Source organism: Haemaphysalis longicornis, unplaced genomic scaffold (genome assembly GCF_048455015.1).
Source record: "Haemaphysalis longicornis isolate Haplotype H1 unplaced genomic scaffold, Haemaphysalis longicornis Haplotype H1 scaffold_7, whole genome shotgun sequence".
NCBI lineage: Eukaryota > Metazoa > Arthropoda > Arachnida > Ixodida > Ixodidae > Haemaphysalis > Haemaphysalis longicornis.
The window spans coordinates 177,298,048-177,314,570 of NW_027526422.1; the positions used below are offsets into that span (position 1 = coordinate 177,298,048).

The 16,523-nt window shown below is 48.3% G+C and overlaps 1 protein-coding gene across 1 annotated transcript; it reads right to left on the reverse strand.

Moving 5' to 3' along the window:
* Positions 1-4,334: 4,334 nt before the first annotated feature.
* Positions 4,335-5,201, reverse strand: LOC144146683 (sulfotransferase ssu-1-like). Its single transcript, XM_077678611.1, has one exon. The coding sequence runs from the start codon at positions 5,199-5,201 to the stop codon at positions 4,335-4,337; it is 867 nt and encodes a 288-aa protein (XP_077534737.1).
* Between the last annotated feature and the right edge of the window lie 11,322 nt (positions 5,202-16,523).

The window sequence follows — 16,523 nt, forward strand, 5'->3', positions numbered from 1 at the left end:
ACCTTCAGCTCATGAAGTGTGAATTCAGAGTTGTAAGCAGAATTCGACTTGTTCTTGTCTCGTAAGGGCTTCTTTTCTGCATTAGTTTTGTGTTGCATGAAAGTATTAGTGTAGTGTGCTGAGCTGGACACGTGTTGGAAGTGTTGTGCGAGTGTGTTAGCCTGGTCTTCCAGTGTGTCCCCTGTTGCACTAACCAGGGGCAGGCTGTGTGTCTGTTGTCCTTTTAGTTTTCGTATTCGTGTCCAGACTTTGTGAGTGTCCGTGTATGAGTTTATGGAAGTGAGGAACGCGCGCCAACTCTCCCTTTTCGCCTCACGACGCACTCGCTTCCCAAAAGCCTTTGCCCGTTTAAAAGAGATGAGGTTATCTGACGTGGGGTACCGGCGAAGGACACCCCACGCCTTGTTCTGGGCCTCTCGCGCCCGCCTGCAGTCCTCGTTCCACCAGGGCCTCCTTGGGCTGCGGGACCCACTGGAGGCCTGGGGAATGGACTTTTCGGCGGCGTCGAGGATGTGCGCCGTGACGAGTTGGGCGGCTTCCTCAACGTGTAGGTGCTTTATGGATGTGTGGTGTAGTTGAGATGTTTGTGTGAATGTGCTCCATTTTGCTTTTGATTCATTAAACTTTTTATGGGAAGATGGACTGCTCGGACCTATACCTGTATACGTTAATGAAGTGGGGAAATGGTCACTACCATATGGGTCTGTGCCCACACCCCACTCAAGACATGGAAAGAGAACTGCGGAACCAATAGCCAAGTCAAGATGCGAGTATGTATTGTGTCCTACGTTATGGTATGTAGGCTGTTTTTTGTTGAAAAGGCATGCTCCGGAGGATGTAAGAAACTTCTCTATCAGGCGACCTCGGGCATCCGTTCTGGAGGAGCCCCAAAGAGAGCTGTGCGCATTAAGGTCGCCTGTTAGTATGTATGGTTCGGGCAGCTGGTCAACCAGTGCCTCGAAATCAGAGCTCAGAAGTGCAAAATCAGGAGGAATGTAAATGGAGCACACCGTTATCAACCTATTAAATATTATCGTACGGATTGCTACAGCCTCAAGGACAGTGTTCAAAGTGACAGGGTGGCAGGCTAAGGATTTCCGGGCGACAATTGCCACACCTCCTGAAGAGTGTGTGCAGCCAACCCTGTCCTTTCTGAATACCATGTACCTATTCAAGAAATTTGTTTGTTTAGAATTGAGGTGGGTTTCCTGGAGACACATGATACTTGGCTGACTGGCATGCAGAATCTCATACACATCGTCAAGATTTTTAAGGAGGCCTCTGCAGTTCCATTGGATGATGTTTTCACTTCCCATTATTTAAATTTAAGAATAACTGGAGTGTGTGTGTGTGTGTTTGTTTATGTGTCGTCTTTCGGGGCAGTTATTCTAGGATTTCTAGGCCTTTCTGTCGGCTTGGACATCGGAGGCCGTTCCTTGCGCTGCGTTGCAGGCAGGAACGGCGCGACATCCATCTCCTCATCGGATGCCAGAAGGGTGCCTGGCGGACCAGGCCCCTCGGACTTGGCCCCCTTTCGGGAGCCCTTCGTTTGAGCCGCCACCGCCGAGGGCGTCTGGGGCACCAGAGGTGGCACGGGAGGGGCGGTGGCGGTGGGAACCGATGCGGGGCCCCCGGTGTCCATCCGGTCGGCACCCTCCAACGCACTGGAGGACGGGGAGGCAGAGGCGGGAGCGGCACCGGTCCCTACAGAAGAGGTTGTCACCACAACCGCTGCTGCCTCAGCAAGCGGCGTGGCAACGGATTGGGCTGCCAGAGGCAACCCAGGGGGGAGAGGGAGGGACCAGGTCAGACTCGCTGAACCAGGTCAGACTCGCTGAACTTCGGTGCGGCCCCTTTTCAGGGACCGATCACGTTTGGGGGGGGGGGGGTTTGAATTTTCCATACAGCATATAAAAAAGCAGGGGACGGGGGTACTTTCTTCTCAAACCTTACCCTGATAGCCTGAGAGGTCCCGGAGCTCCCTCCCTGGTAAACAGACAGGGAGCCCATCCGCCGGAGCTTGACCTGGGCTCCGACGGCCACCGTTTGAGGCTTCTACCCTTCACCTTTAAACACATCACCACGGTAGGTTACAGTTTATGTTGGGGGCTCGGGGTCCGCGGTGTCGCCAACACCGTCACCATGAATACTCAAGGTGCCCCGTGCGGGGTCAATGCAGGAAGAAATGAAGTTGTATTTTTTTTATTCGGCTGCACAGTGATTATTTTCTGCTTCATTTTCACTTTCAAGATATGATGCGGGGAAGTTCGAAATAAAAAAGTTAACCATTAGCGCGCCAACTCTTCTAGTGGAGCAGCGTTACCGTCCATTGCGCGAGCCTCCCTGTGTTCACAGAAGGTGTTTTGACCAGGAGCCTGAAAAGAGGGCGGGGAGGTTCCACTGGCTCGAATTTACCGGAGCGTGAAGCAATCGCGAAAAGTCCAGCGTGAGCGACATGTGTGCTGTAGTGATGGGCTGCGCCTGCACCGCGGTGCGCGGTCTCGACCGCAGGCGCTGTGGAACCAGACGGTGCATCTGCTAGTTTGGGCCACCACTACCGCGGTCTGTAAACCTAAGCTCATTGCAGTACGCCAGGCGTGTTTCTACTTCTCACGCTACGTAAAAAAGTCGACAATCGGCCAGGAACGTCTTGTGCTACAAAGCAGAGTCCTTTGAGTTTCTGCGAAGTTGCAGCACTATGCAATTCCAATTTCTTTCGTAGGGTTTTTTTAAACGTCCTCAAGTCACTGCGCTTCAATACCAATTAACGAACTTTCGGTACTTTGACGAGGATCATAGGCGCCATGGTTAAGCCTATGGCATCGCTCTGAAAATGACCACGATTTGATGATGACGCAAACTGCAATAAAAATTCCACAAGAAAAGAATAGTACTCTAGGACGTCGAAAATAAGCCATTTTGTTTCGCGGTTGTGAAGGAGTTCAAATTCCAGACAGGCGAGCATTACCTGAATTGTAGGGCATCGCCTTTTCCCTCGCGCAGCGGTTATTGTATTGGCTTCCTGAACGACAGTCGTTTTATACAACTGCTGCACTACTCTAACGTATTCAAGATGAATACCTTCCACGCGTCGTGTAGAAAGCCATTACTCGTGGGTGGTGTGGTGTGCGCCAATATGGAGGAACAAATTCTGCATGCAAGCAGTCGCTGACGTGGGGAACAAAAATGAATGACGGCAGGTGACATTTTCAACTCATAAGTCTTCCTACGGGTACCATGAGCAGCGATTGCACGCGCACATTATCCAAAGAATCGACCAAGGTTACTTTAACCGAGCTGAGGCCTGGTTACCTGATGCCACCTGATATCAATTCTCTCAGCGATGCCAGCAGGCAGGTGAGGGCCCGCGTCTCCATTGATGGTATTTGCCGTTCCGCAACACTCGCATAATAATTACTGCCAATCCCACAACCATAATGTAATACCAAGGAAAGATCAATTACAATCTTGAAAACCCAATGAGAAAGCAACTGCAGACGTCATTTAGGTTTCTGATATGTTGAGAACATCCGCACTACAACCTTGCGATAAAGAACGTATTCTTCATGCCGATGAAGCCAGCTCCGGTAGTTAAAACAACAAATATAATCTTTATACGACTTTCTGGCGGTTTCCGAATTGGGAATATTCGTGAAAACGATCTTGGGAGAGTGATCGTTGATTTATCTGTCCGTCAAGCAAAGTAACACCTGTTGGTACTGAAGAAACACAAAACAATAGATATCTCTTTACAAACTTCCTATTTAGGGGCTCCAGAGGACAGTTTATCACAGCCCCACTCTGATAGCGATATCTTTCGGAACTTTTTGATCGCCCAATTTTAATCGCGGGAAACGACCACCCCTGCTGTTCTCTTAAAAATTTAGGTTCACGCAATGAGCCTTCCGCACCACCACCCTCCCCCAGTTCTCTAAGGAGAGTTAAGAAGACCTCGTCGCCTAAATTCATCTTACAACTTCTATTTAGAGAAATGCATTCGAAGCGTTACCACAGTTGCAGCGTGTGCAGCAATAATAGCAGTACCAACTTGCAAGAATATTCATAATAGTAAGAAAGTAAGAGAACCAAAATTAGGAATGCAGTGAGAAGAAAAAATACAAGAGGAATCGCCGCCCGGCCCTTCGAGGAACAAGTAGGAGGGCCGTTTGTGCAAGAGTAAATTTATTAACTTACACCTAATACTTAAAACATTTTATTTATCCGAAACTATCAACTTTCACTAAATATTTTCATTGCTTCCTCTCGTATATCTCGCCATAGGTTCATGACAGAACACCTTCCTTCCACTTCTCTAATCTTCGCTTCCATTCGCCTCAACTGTTCCGCTGAAAATACTTTTTCCATCCACCCACTTTGGCCTCCCTAACGAGTCCGTACTTCTTGGCATTTCCGTCGTGGCCATCCTTGAACGTCACCTCCAATCGTTGCATCGTTCTACTCCACTCAGGATCTGAAACACCACTGAAGTCCAACACTGCAATGTCCTTCATTTGTGCTGGCGAAATCCTGTCTAGCAATTTGCCAAGCAACACTTCGTTGTCTTCCAGCTCTCTGCCATACTCCTCTCCCAAGAAGTAGGCCAGTCGAAGGACAACGTCTCTAGTGTTCCGTTTGAGTTCCTCATAGGTGACAAAAAACATGTTTGGTTCGTATCGCAGGGCATAGCCGGCGGCTACGTGGTCAAAGTAGCTGCCGTGCCCGCCGCAGTCTTCACTGAGGAACGCCTCGAAGAACTCGTCGAAGGTGCCGTCCTGGAAGCGGAACGTGCTGAAGTTTGTGGTCATGTGGTAGAAGGAAACGCACACGTCCAACGGGTTGCGGGCCACGTAGACGTACTTGGCCTCGTCGCTCATGGTTTCCCTTCGAGGAGGCAGATGGGTGAGGATGGGTCGCATGAGCAGCTTCGGTCTCCACTCGTCCAGCTCCATGCCTTCCATGAATCGCTGGTTGTCCGTGTACTCCTGCGCACTGCGGACACGCTCGCCCCTCTTGAGAATCAGCTGCGTAATGTGAAAGACCCAGTTTGTGCCGCTCTTCGGGTGCGTGAACTGGACGAGGTCTCCTTCCGAAGCTCGGAAGTTGAAGTTTTTACGAAATATGACAGGGTCGAAATTGGGATTTCTGAGAACGCCATCGATGGTTTGAGCGTAGGGCTTTCTTGAAGGTGCAGGCAGGCGCATTTTGGGCGGCTTCTCTGAAAGAAAAAATTTTTAAAATTAAAAGGTTTTGTGACTTCTGCATAGAATGCGTGTGATCGGGGCTTCTTGCTCTTCACTGACTGCAGCGTTCACTCTAAGCTCAAAACACACGTCCTTGACAATATAAAAAATTGAAGATATCTCACTATTTGGAAATATCACACTTGAAACATCTCCTACCTTAAAATTTAGCTTTTTATTCCTAGTAGTGATGAGCTTTTTATGTATAGGCCGGATAAACGGCTCTTAATGAGCGTTCAGATGGTATCTAAAGCTTCCTGGAAGTAATTGTCGTGGGCATTTTTTGTTACTGAAAAAGTGTCGAATTGTGCGCGGTGTCCTATAGCTCTCTTCGACGACTGTTGTCCGTGCAACAAGAATAAAAGCTTCCACTAAGATGGTGTAACCCAAAATGTTGTTTACCAAGGAAACAGGAACTTGTTTTATTATTGGCGTTTAAATTCTTGCTTCTTATTAAGCACCCTAAATCCACCCTTAGTGTTGTCAAAAACATTTTTTTTTAATTTTTACACTCAATCGTAGACTGCGAGAAGCACTCTAGACAGCCTTAAGGCATCTGCCGGCAGCTGAACGCTGATCGCAACTTGATGATTATTGTTTAATGATTCAAGCTCTTCATGTTGCGTGCTTCAAGATTGCTCCACATTTTAAAGTACACTTATTGCACACATTGCATCATATGAATGCTTTGTTTTAACGCTCGCTTGGTGTTTTCCTACCTGTAGGTATATTCCACCAGCCGACTTCTGTTCGCTTTTGTTGCTACCATGTGGTGTGGGAGCCATTCTCTACGGTCAGTATTTGCCATCCCACCCCAAAGGAAGTATCTCATCTGCAATGATTTGCTCCACTTGTGCCCCAGCACCAAACAATTCTACACAATACAATCACAGTCGAAGGCAATTAAAAAAAACACGCACTCCGGAGCCACTCAGGTAATAACTCTCCCCAGATGCTTACTTGGAACTCATGGCTGCCCTTAGCCAGAGCCACTAGTCCGTAAATAGAGCCTCTAGATCAGGCTTCAGAGTATCCACAATCTTTTGTCTCGTTTTTCAAGGCCGCTGAAAGCCGCCATTGGCCGAACCGAGTCGCGTGGTATTTGTTTACCCCGGAATACTAATGCAAGTGCGCAGACATTTTGGTGACCCTGTGTTGCCGCATGCGCGTGTTCTTCGATAAGTCGGGATTTTCGGAGCTCAGTGTGGCTGTATGACGCGTTGAGAGTGAGTTTTTAGGCCCCGGACACAGTAGCGATGCGATGCCGTGCTGCTCTGTACTGGCCGGAACGTGGAAAACGCCTTCTTCGTTTACCGCCAGGAAAGAATGACAGTGGCCAAGCGTAACCCATAGCCACTGGAAAAGCGTAGCGTGTGTAGTCACTCTAGTGTAACGCAGATCTACTAAACAAGCTACGCTAGCGTAACCCAGTCCGACACTGACTCAGCGGTGAGCTATCTGCAAATCCTCGAACACTTAACACAGCTCTCACGGTTGCCAAGCGGCTTCCGGGTCGATTCCAGCTGTCAGGGTCAGCCGCAATAGGGCGTGTAAAGCTGACCGCCCTGGCGACAGGTGGTAAAATGGCTGCCGGGAGGGATCAGTGTCGTTACACTGACGCGGAGTTTATTTAGTGGCTCTATCTGTTAGTATTACCCGCGAAATATTTCTGAGTATGCGTTATCCAGAAAAAAACTGAAGGCCTATCGCATCACGTGCTCAATTTTGTTTCTTGCATGAGTGGCCATAATTATTTTAACCAAACGGCGAACCGCACAATAAAAACAGGAATTAACTGAAGGCGGCCGCCACGAATAACTATTACCCGCCGCGGTGGCTCAGTGGCTAAGGCGTTGCGCTGCTGAGCACGAGGTCGCGGGTTCGATTCCCGGCCGCGGCGGCCGCTTTTCTGATGGAGGCGAAAAGCAAAAACGCCCGTGTGTACGAGATTTCGGCGCACGTTAAAGATCCCCAGGTGGTCAAAATTAATCCGGAGCCCTCCACTACGGCGCGCCTCATCGCCTGCGTTGCGTCGGCGCGTTAAACCCCCACAATCAATCAATCAATCAATCAACGAATAACTATTATGCTACTACCAAGTCGTATTTGTTTGCAAGTGACAGTGAAAACTGTTAACTCCGGGCTACCATTATAATTTTATACCGAAGAGGACCATGTTTTCAGAGTACGGAATGCGTGCGCATGATGGGAGGATTCCGATATGCTGATTTGTAGCCGCCTCTATTTTCTAAACCATCTGGCAATTGATAGTGGCAGTTGGGGGTTAGGCACACATATGCCTGCACCTGAAGCAATCGGTAATATGCTTAAACAGAAACATTTTGCAACGAATAATTGTTTTCACCAATACAAAGACCGCAGAAAAAAAAACCAAGCATTTATACTCACAGCTTCCACAGTATACGTTGATGTGTTTTAACCGGCTTCCCCTGCTGAAGTTGAAGCTTTGTGTGCGACGCCGAAACAGGTATTCTGCCTAATCCGGACCGGTTTTATTTACCAGCTTCATCTGCTTTCACCTGCAAGACAGCTTCCTGAAACACAAAAACAACCGAGAAGATTTCGGTGTATTGCCTCTCCTACTGTCTAATCTGAGTTCTTGTCCGGTTGATAAGGTCACTGTGTCACTAGCTGTTCTAAATCGTAGGTCCTTGAACAAAACTGCGCTGAATAGCCGGCTCACGGATCGGGCACACATGTTTCATACAACCGGAACTTGATCGCGTGCAGTCAAAAGCACAACACGTGCGTTCATATCCTCTTTGGAAGCAGGAATTTCATTAAATCCAGAAAAAAAGCTCGCTCTTTTCAGCGCTACGAGTATTTCCTGTTTCTTTCAGCATTAGGAGCTAACACTACCACTCAGCGGGCAGTTTTACTATGACCGGGTGTGTTTCGCTAGAACCTAGCGCTTCCAACTAGCGTGTGCTCACGACTCAATCATTTCTTTATTTGTTTCGTTATTGAAAGTATGCTCCTACCACCGCACGACATAATTTGGGCTTAAGTGCTATATTTTCTCCACTTTAAAAGTTGCTCTTATATAAACCACTGCGGAATGCCGTAACAATTGACTAGTATTTATTGTTTGTCGTCCTAGGCATTTTAACATTTCCAAAATAAGGTATTTTGCTGATGCGTAATAAAGGTTTTTTTGTTTTTTTAATTGTGTCTACGCATGACACAATCACATCGGTTCCGTAATTTTGGTCAAACAAATATTTTATTAGTGGTTCTTATTCTGGTTTCGGTCTCCCAATTTAAAGGAGCCATGAAGAGAAAACACAAGTTTGGTTCATTCAAAAGATTGTCTTGTTAGAATCATACTGACACCACTTTTAACGTAAACTTGGCTCAAATAAGCTACATAATTAGGAAAAACGGGAATGGTCATGCGACCCACCAGCTCATTTCCCGCAACAGAACCTATGATGTCACATGAGCTAAGCTCTGCGATTGGCGGAGGCTGGCAGAAGCAGACGCAAATTAGGTAGAGCTTACAAACTAGACGAACGAGCGATTTGCGCTTAAATTTAGGGCACATTCTTTACAAAGCAATAAGAATGATGGGACAAACAGTGGAAGTTACGAAAGCACATGTAAACATAGAAGTACTGATTCGTTCTGCTGTTCGTACTGCGCACAGCATGCTTGGTTTAGCTGCACAGCACTACAGGGCTTGGGGTTGTCTCAGACGACACTGGCCGATTGACGCAAGCAACGGTGTCTTACGTGACCCCATTTGTCGAGCGAGCACTGTTTCAGGGAACGAATATTTTCTCCCATAACAAAAACAAGCCAGGTTTAAATGCGGGCAAAAACAAACCAAACGCTTGCCACGGTATGGTGGCGCCATCTAGGTTACGGAACGTAAAGAAACGCGGGAACGAACCAACACCGCTGTACAGGGTGGAGACAACCTTTGAACGGTCCCGTGCCGCCGCAATTGGGCCAACGGGCTCAACGCGTTATTCTTTTCGTTTCCCACGAGACCTAGCAACGCGAAACAGACAATATGATTCAAACTTCTTCAGTAAACCGCGTTGCGGCGATAATTTTAGCGCGGTTTTGACACAATTACTTGCTTCGGCGGCGAGCGAGCAACCGAAAATGGCGGCGCCAGCGTATACGTGTCTCTACCCTGTACGGCGGATGCGTGAATGAAGGTACTCTAGTCTGCAGAGCGGTCGGTTCCTGTGATGTCATTTGGGTCCACGAAAACGCACGATTGAGCGGGAAAATCAAAATTTTAACCTAAATTGTTTAATTTCTCTGTGAATAAAGCACCGTTTGTATCCGGACAAGCGCTGGGGGCACTATAAAACACGAGATCTTTCGAATAAAACCAACTTGCATTTTCTCTTCATGGCTCCTTTAAAAGACAGGACGACGGCAATATAATCATTCAGGTTACCTTTTTGGAAGCGTTAGCAAAATTTTATCCTCAGTTTTTAACCAGCCCACAGCAACAGTAATAACTACACGTGCATCAGTATTATTATTTGATTATGACGTTTAACGCGCCCACACTACAGGGCCATTAGGCGCGCTGTAGTGAAAGCACCACACGGCAGTGAGATGACTACCATTAAGTCGTCAATACCGGCACCACGGTACAGTTTTAGCCACCACGATGACTCACCCTGAGAAAAATGATATTCTTCTTCGTATAAAAGTCGAGGCCTTCCTCAGGCAATAAATGTTAGCATTAGGAGACAGAATGCCAAATGCATGACATACGTTAATTTGTCTGCAATTTCACAAACAATGCACGAAAGTCCTATAATATTTAGAAACCGTGCCGATAACGGACTTGTCGCTCGGGGTGAAGGTGCCTTGTTCTATGACTGGCTGGAAAGCACTTAGTTATAATTATGCCAGGCCAAAACGCTCCGCATCCTATTTCATGAATTCAACTTCCAATATTATTAGGTATTGTTTGTTTTTGGTTCGTTTATTTTTTCGATTCTGCCAGGTGCCCCTTGGCAGCCACTGCAAGAGCTTGGCCAGATTTCTATTGGGCTTTGCCAAACCGAATTGTGCCGCTCGAGTTATTGGTAAATCAAAATCATTGAACTTCGAAATAACTAGCTCTCAGTGTACCTGATTCCAAGAATTTGTTTTGCCCAAAGACACTTGACTCTCGGTTAAGAAATCAGGTGGGCGGAGGTAACTTCTGTTGAAGACTTCAGAAAATTGGGCATTTTTACTCATGCTTCACGCGCTATTTGAGGGACAAGTCGCACTAGAGATTCCAGTAAAGAAACCAACTAAATCAAGTCAAAGGAGGTGAATTGTGGTTCAACAACTCAGCTAGTAAACCATTATTTGTCCTCGCAATATCGCTTTTTCTGTAGGTTCTTTTCTGTGCAAAAAAAGAGCCAGTCTTTTGAGCTGAACACAGACGATCTCGCGTATGCAGCTGTAGAACAGCCCCTTTTGCAGCCAACAGAGAAAAATAACACAAACTTATGTATTTGAGTGGAAAAGTGACTGGAGATACTTTGTATTGTACAGGAATCGAAACCAGGACCTTGCGATCGGGGGCCGTGCGCACAACCGCTAGGAAAGAGACCCTATTGTTCTCTTTCTCTGAAGATGGAACTAAGGAATGCCATGTGGCCTTCGACATAGAAAACATCGGCAACCGGCACAGGCTGCTGGAGGAACAACGTGTCTAGCACGCACGTGCTAGAATTGAAAGGCGTAAGCCTTTTTCGTTCAGGTTCTACTGTTTGAATCACATTCCAAGCATTCCAACTGTAGTACAATACTTCCTCTATTGGTTACGACACGCTTTAGCTGGCGCGTTCTTTGCTTTTTTTAGTTTGGTTCCCGCATAGAATGCACTGACTTGGGGATGAACGTGCAGGTTGACGATTAATTCATTCACACTGCGTCGGAATTAGGCGACGTGCTACGCCCTGCATACAGCTTTACTGCACTATGTGGCTATCTCCCAGGTGCAACGCCTTCTTGGTAGGGTTGGTGGCTTGAGGGCACCCCAAATATATCGGCATCCACAAGAGACCCGGAATTGTCTTCAGTTATCGTTTAGAGTTTCAATCCCCTGAATAAAACAACTTTCAATTTTAATTAGATAAAAAAGCATGTTTCTTGCTTTCCCCCATCTACCTTTGTCCTTCATTACTGAACGACAGAAAAGCGTTCCCCCACCATATGTGGCTGGTGTAGCTACTGGCAAATTTTCCGGTGGCACTGACAGTGTGCTTGAACACGTGCTTCGATTTCTAGGTCATATGCTTGCAGAGGACAAAGCAGAGTCGCATCGTTCCTGGTGTAGGGTATTTTTACCTCGCCATTCCCAGTTCCGTATTTAAACAAGGTTATTGGCACGCCAACTCATTCATCACATTTTTTTTCTTTAGTAACGATTTTCTGCTTTCCTGCTGGTGTTGTAAATCCGGTTCGGTAAAGCACAACACAGGTTCCAATTTTTGTTAACGACATCTGGACACAAAATGGCTCTAACACCTCTGAGAATCGGAACTGTCGTCAAGAGGAGATATTAACGGGATTCGAACAGTTCGCCAAGGGACCCTGGATTGTACTATATTAGTGTTCTTAGTGTAGCCACAAATCAGAGCCTTCAGATTTGTGGGTGGCGGTTTTAGAGAAGCACCGTCTTAGTTTCTCCCACTAAAATTATTTTCGATCTTCTCACAACTTTGATGGTTTAAAGATGTTTTGAAATCTTTTTTGTAATTCCCATATAATTGGAAGTTCGCCTTTACACATAGCCTTTTGAGGTGGTTACCGAGATGGTGGTAAGCATTCACTGGATGCATGCGCTCGCCAAGCAGGCCCGTAGTAGAGCCCACAAATGCGGATTCATTTTTGTCAACGTGTGTTGGTTGCCCCCGCACGTCGGGGACCTGTTTACCGCTGCTTTTGTATTAAGAAGACCAAAGCTGTGGCGGGTTATAGTAGGTCGTGACGCGGAGGTAGAATACCGCTGCTCTCCGGCGGGGTTCGTGGTACCCTCATGGGTGATGGATGACCCCCACTGTATCGGTGATCCCAACACCCGCCGTTGCTTCCGCCTTCGGCGTTTGATAGAACAACATGGTATTAGAATACACCAACAGTGGAAGACTGAGGCTGACATGAGAAGGACGCGTGAAGTTAGATCTGCCGAAGAGGAACTCGCCTTCGCATCGCCGTCAGGAGGCCTCTGCACAAGAAGAATTCAGTGGCAGGCGCTAAAAGCAGGCGGTAAGCTCGATAGGGCAATTAAAAATGTTTCGAGCCGGCTGATGCAACAAGAAGACGTAGGTGTCGAGAGGCGCGGAAGAGCAACCTCAAAAACGCGAATGCGGACATGAAATTCGACTTACCGGATATAAACTTCATATATAAAAGCGATGTGTGTTACCGGTTGCAGTTGAAAAACGACGGGGTAAAGGCTGGCAACGTGCATGATACGAATGCCAGAGTCGGCGCTGCGGGTTCTCGCAAGCGTATTTCCAAATTGCGCCAAATTGAAAGACTTCAAGATCCAAGAATCTTCTCGTTGCGTTCCGCATATGAGCATTCACTGGTCAGCTTTGCTCGTTTGTCTTCGTAACGGACTGGAAGGGCTGAAATTTTTTAAAGCGAAGCCTATTGTGTCAGCGCAGAAAACTCTTTTGGCAACACTCCGAAAAGCATGCGCGGAAAAACGAAGTTAGAGCGGAGCTAGAGGTAATGGGAGAGGGTGTGGCTGTCTTACCCTGGTATTCTGAGTCTTTCCTCCACTCGAGCCTCCATTGGAAGGGGGCCTTGAAATCGACTTTCCCATGCATAAGCATTGCGAAATCCTCCTTTCAGCCGAGTGGAGCGAGCAAATGGAGTGGAGGAGGAACTCAGAATACGACCCTAAACCTCGGTCGGAGCAGAGTGGCCGCGCAGAGCGCTACTGATTGAAGCACAGGTAAAGCGTTAACGGCAGCAAGGGGTGGTCAGTGGTTCGAGCGGAGCACCGTCAACGTGGGAATGACCAACACGTACCAGCCACCCGTTACTTAGAAATGGACAGCCGACGCATCATGCATGCTTCCGAGGGGCCCGCTTCTGTTGACCAGTGACGCTGCGAGCAGGTACGGGAAGAAAATAACTGACCACAGTCACGCAACGCATAATGAAGAAGACTTCAATGAACCACTTAGTAATAACAAGTGTGTAAAAACAGGCGGCACTTTACGGCTTCGCCGGTTAACCATATCTCCGCGGAGTGCATGGGAACATCTTTTTTGTTTCCTTTATTTTGCCATTCCTGCAGAACTTCAGTGTATGTCAGCTAATCCTTGATGTGAGTTCGCACGCACTGTTTTTTGTACAGTTCCCACCTTTAAATAGGCATCGATGTCACATTAAACCTCAGAGTACAGTGTAATGCAGTGTAATTCGTTAAGTGTTCTTCCCAGACAAAAAGAATGGCTTAGATGCTGGAAAGAAAAAACAAATTCGCTCCTCGCCATAAAAACTGAACGTGCAGAGAATATGTTCAAAACAAATACCTGTTCCAGGCCTCGCAAATAAAGTGAACATCCAGCGAATATGTTCAAAACAAATACCTGTTCTGGGGCGCTATTCCAGAAGGCCCGAGATAGCTCGCTCCTGAGTTTACAGTTGCTCGAGTTAACAAAGTAGTGATAGTAGAGCATTGGATAAGCTCGAAAGAAGCCGGCGCAATCGCGCGGGGCATGCTTGGCATTATCAGCGCGCCAGTTGAGGCCGCTCACGTTGAAAAATTGATACATGTAAAGACACCAGGGTGTCTACGTACCGTAAAAAACATCCCCCTCGCGAGGGGCACGTTCAAATGCAGAGCATTTTCGGGGGGCGCACGACGTTAAGTATGTTGGGTTACGTTGATGTTGTTGCAGTTGTTGCTGTTGGTTGTTTTTAAAGCGTAGCGCTTCCAGGCTGGACATTTTGTGCGTGCAAGTGGTCTTCTATTTTTCCTTTTCTCTGGCACGGAGTGCGCGCGCTTGTAAAGACGTTCTTCGCGCCGCTTTTGCGGCATTTTATCTGGTTCGAAAGAAATTGACAGCGAGAGCGAACGCCGAGAACCGCCCCATCACGGCACGACCGCGCCACGACCACGTCACGACTACGTCACGATCACGCCACAACTGTTGTTGCTCCCGCACCAAAATACGACGCATGCGCACCCCACCTGTTGCTGAACACGATCCGAACACGCAGAGAACACGCGAGCAGCAGCGGAGAGCAGGCGAGGAGGAGTGGGGGAGAGGGCGCAACTGGAACGGCTGTTGCGGACGCCGAGGCACGCCGACAACGCCGGGTGACATCGTGAGATAAAGAAATGCTCTGCATTTAAAAGCAGGGCGTGTGCAATCATGTGCGTGCAGCGCCATGTAGAATGTGATTGAAATAAGCATTCCGTGAGTAAGTCAGATAACCCCGCTATTTCCGTTAAAACTCCGGCCTGGCTCCAGCCTAGTTGCAAAGCTGCGCCCTTTAAAACTGGTGCGGGGTGGCTCCGATTTTATCGGTATTCTGTTCTTCCAACCCGCCGCGGTGGCTCAGTGGCTAAGGCGTTGCGCTGCTGAGCACGAGGTCGCGGGTTCGATTCCCGGCCGCGGCGGCCGCTTTTCTGATGGAGGCGAAAAGCAAAAACGCCCGTGTGTGCGAGATTTCGGCGCACGTTAAAGATCCCCAGGTGGTCAAAATTAATCCGGAGCCCTCCACTACGGCGCGCCTCATCGCCTGCGTTGCGTCGGCGCGTTAAACCCCACAATCAATCAATCAATCAATCAATTCTGTTCTTCCACTGAACAGTGATGGCTACGCGAATTCAGGGTGGCTCCAGTGCAGCTCAGCGCAAGCTCAAACCAAGTAAACGAAGGAGTTCACTGTAGCAAAAAAAAATCGCCCGTTCTCTCAACTCTCTCAAATGTGGCTTACTTTCTTTACGTGCGGACGGCGGGTGTAGTATCAGAAATCACCACAATTCAGAGTGTCACGACCGTGTTTCAACATTGACCAGGGCGTTTTCTGGGTTGAAGTCGTGTCATCTGTCATCGATTGTGTTTTAATGTGTATTAGGACGGCTGCCATGGGAATATCTTGTCGTCTTAGCTGCTGCTATCGTTCGGCTTAGAGCTAACTCTTCGTTCGGACCGAACATTTCCGCGACTCTTGGAGCATTTGAGTGTTGGTGGCCTGGGAACTTCGTTAATTCTTTGCTGGTGAGCTTGGTTGCTGGAGCGTCAAATGCTGGTGACTTCATTTCCTGGACGGAACCCCACCGGGAATGTCGCCGCCATCGTCGGGTGGGGCTTCGGTCGCTACGCCGTGCCCACGAGTGGGCTGGGTGTGTTTTATTGACGCAAAAATTAGGAGGAAACTCGGGATTGATATTGCACGACCGAGTTGCACTTGTGAGGCTCGTTATGGCGGCTGCTGCAGCGTGATTCAGTCTTCACGGTGCCTCCGTAGCAATCATTTATCTATCCGGACAGATGTTTCTCTTCAGCGGAGGCAGGGGATGAATTTAGAGCTCATTTTCGCCTCTCGAAAAGTATTGTGCATTGGCTGGGCAGTCACCTGGCGACCGACCCATTTTCGACGATTTATAGGCGGCTTTCACTCCACGACCAAGCAGAAGCAAGCGTTTTGTGCAATGCGGTTTTCGCGACGGGCACCTTCCACGAAAGAGTTGGTAGCGACCGCACACGCGACCGCCACCAGTCCACAGTTTGCCGGTATGGGCGCAATAAGATTACTGCAGCCATATTTTTTCGCTTTCTATAGGTGGTTCGCGGGCATGGCGTCCGCAGGTTCTACCATGCGTCTGTCTGCACCCGCAGCGTGTGCTTGTCGCACCATTCTACCGAAAACGCTACTGGCAGGAGGGTCTACATACAGCGGCGTCTCTCTATTATCGATCATCTCTACGCATTTCATCTGGTTTCGCCCAAGGTCTTCTTTGTCTGGTAGGAAGCAGAGCACGCAACGCTCGTGAAAGGGATAGTTGTTGAGACTGAAACTAACGGCGTGACGCCAGCAGGAGGGTGAGCGAGAGAAGAAAGAGAGAGAAAGAAGGGAGGGGTGGGGGGGTATTGGACGCAATAAAAAAACCAGCGACTGCATACAGCTTCGTCGAACAAGAGTGGTTGGGAGTGAAATGAAATAAGGCAAAAAAAATGCGCGCGCGCGCGTGTGTGTGCGTGCGTGCGTCCGTGCGTGCGTGCGTGCGTGCGTGCGTGCGCGTGCGTGTGTGTGTCCGGGTGT

Coding starts and splice junctions, on each gene's coding strand:
- LOC144146683 (XM_077678611.1), bottom strand. CDS start 5,201: ATGCGCCTGCCTGCACCTTCAAGAAAGCCCTACGCTCAAACCATCGAT.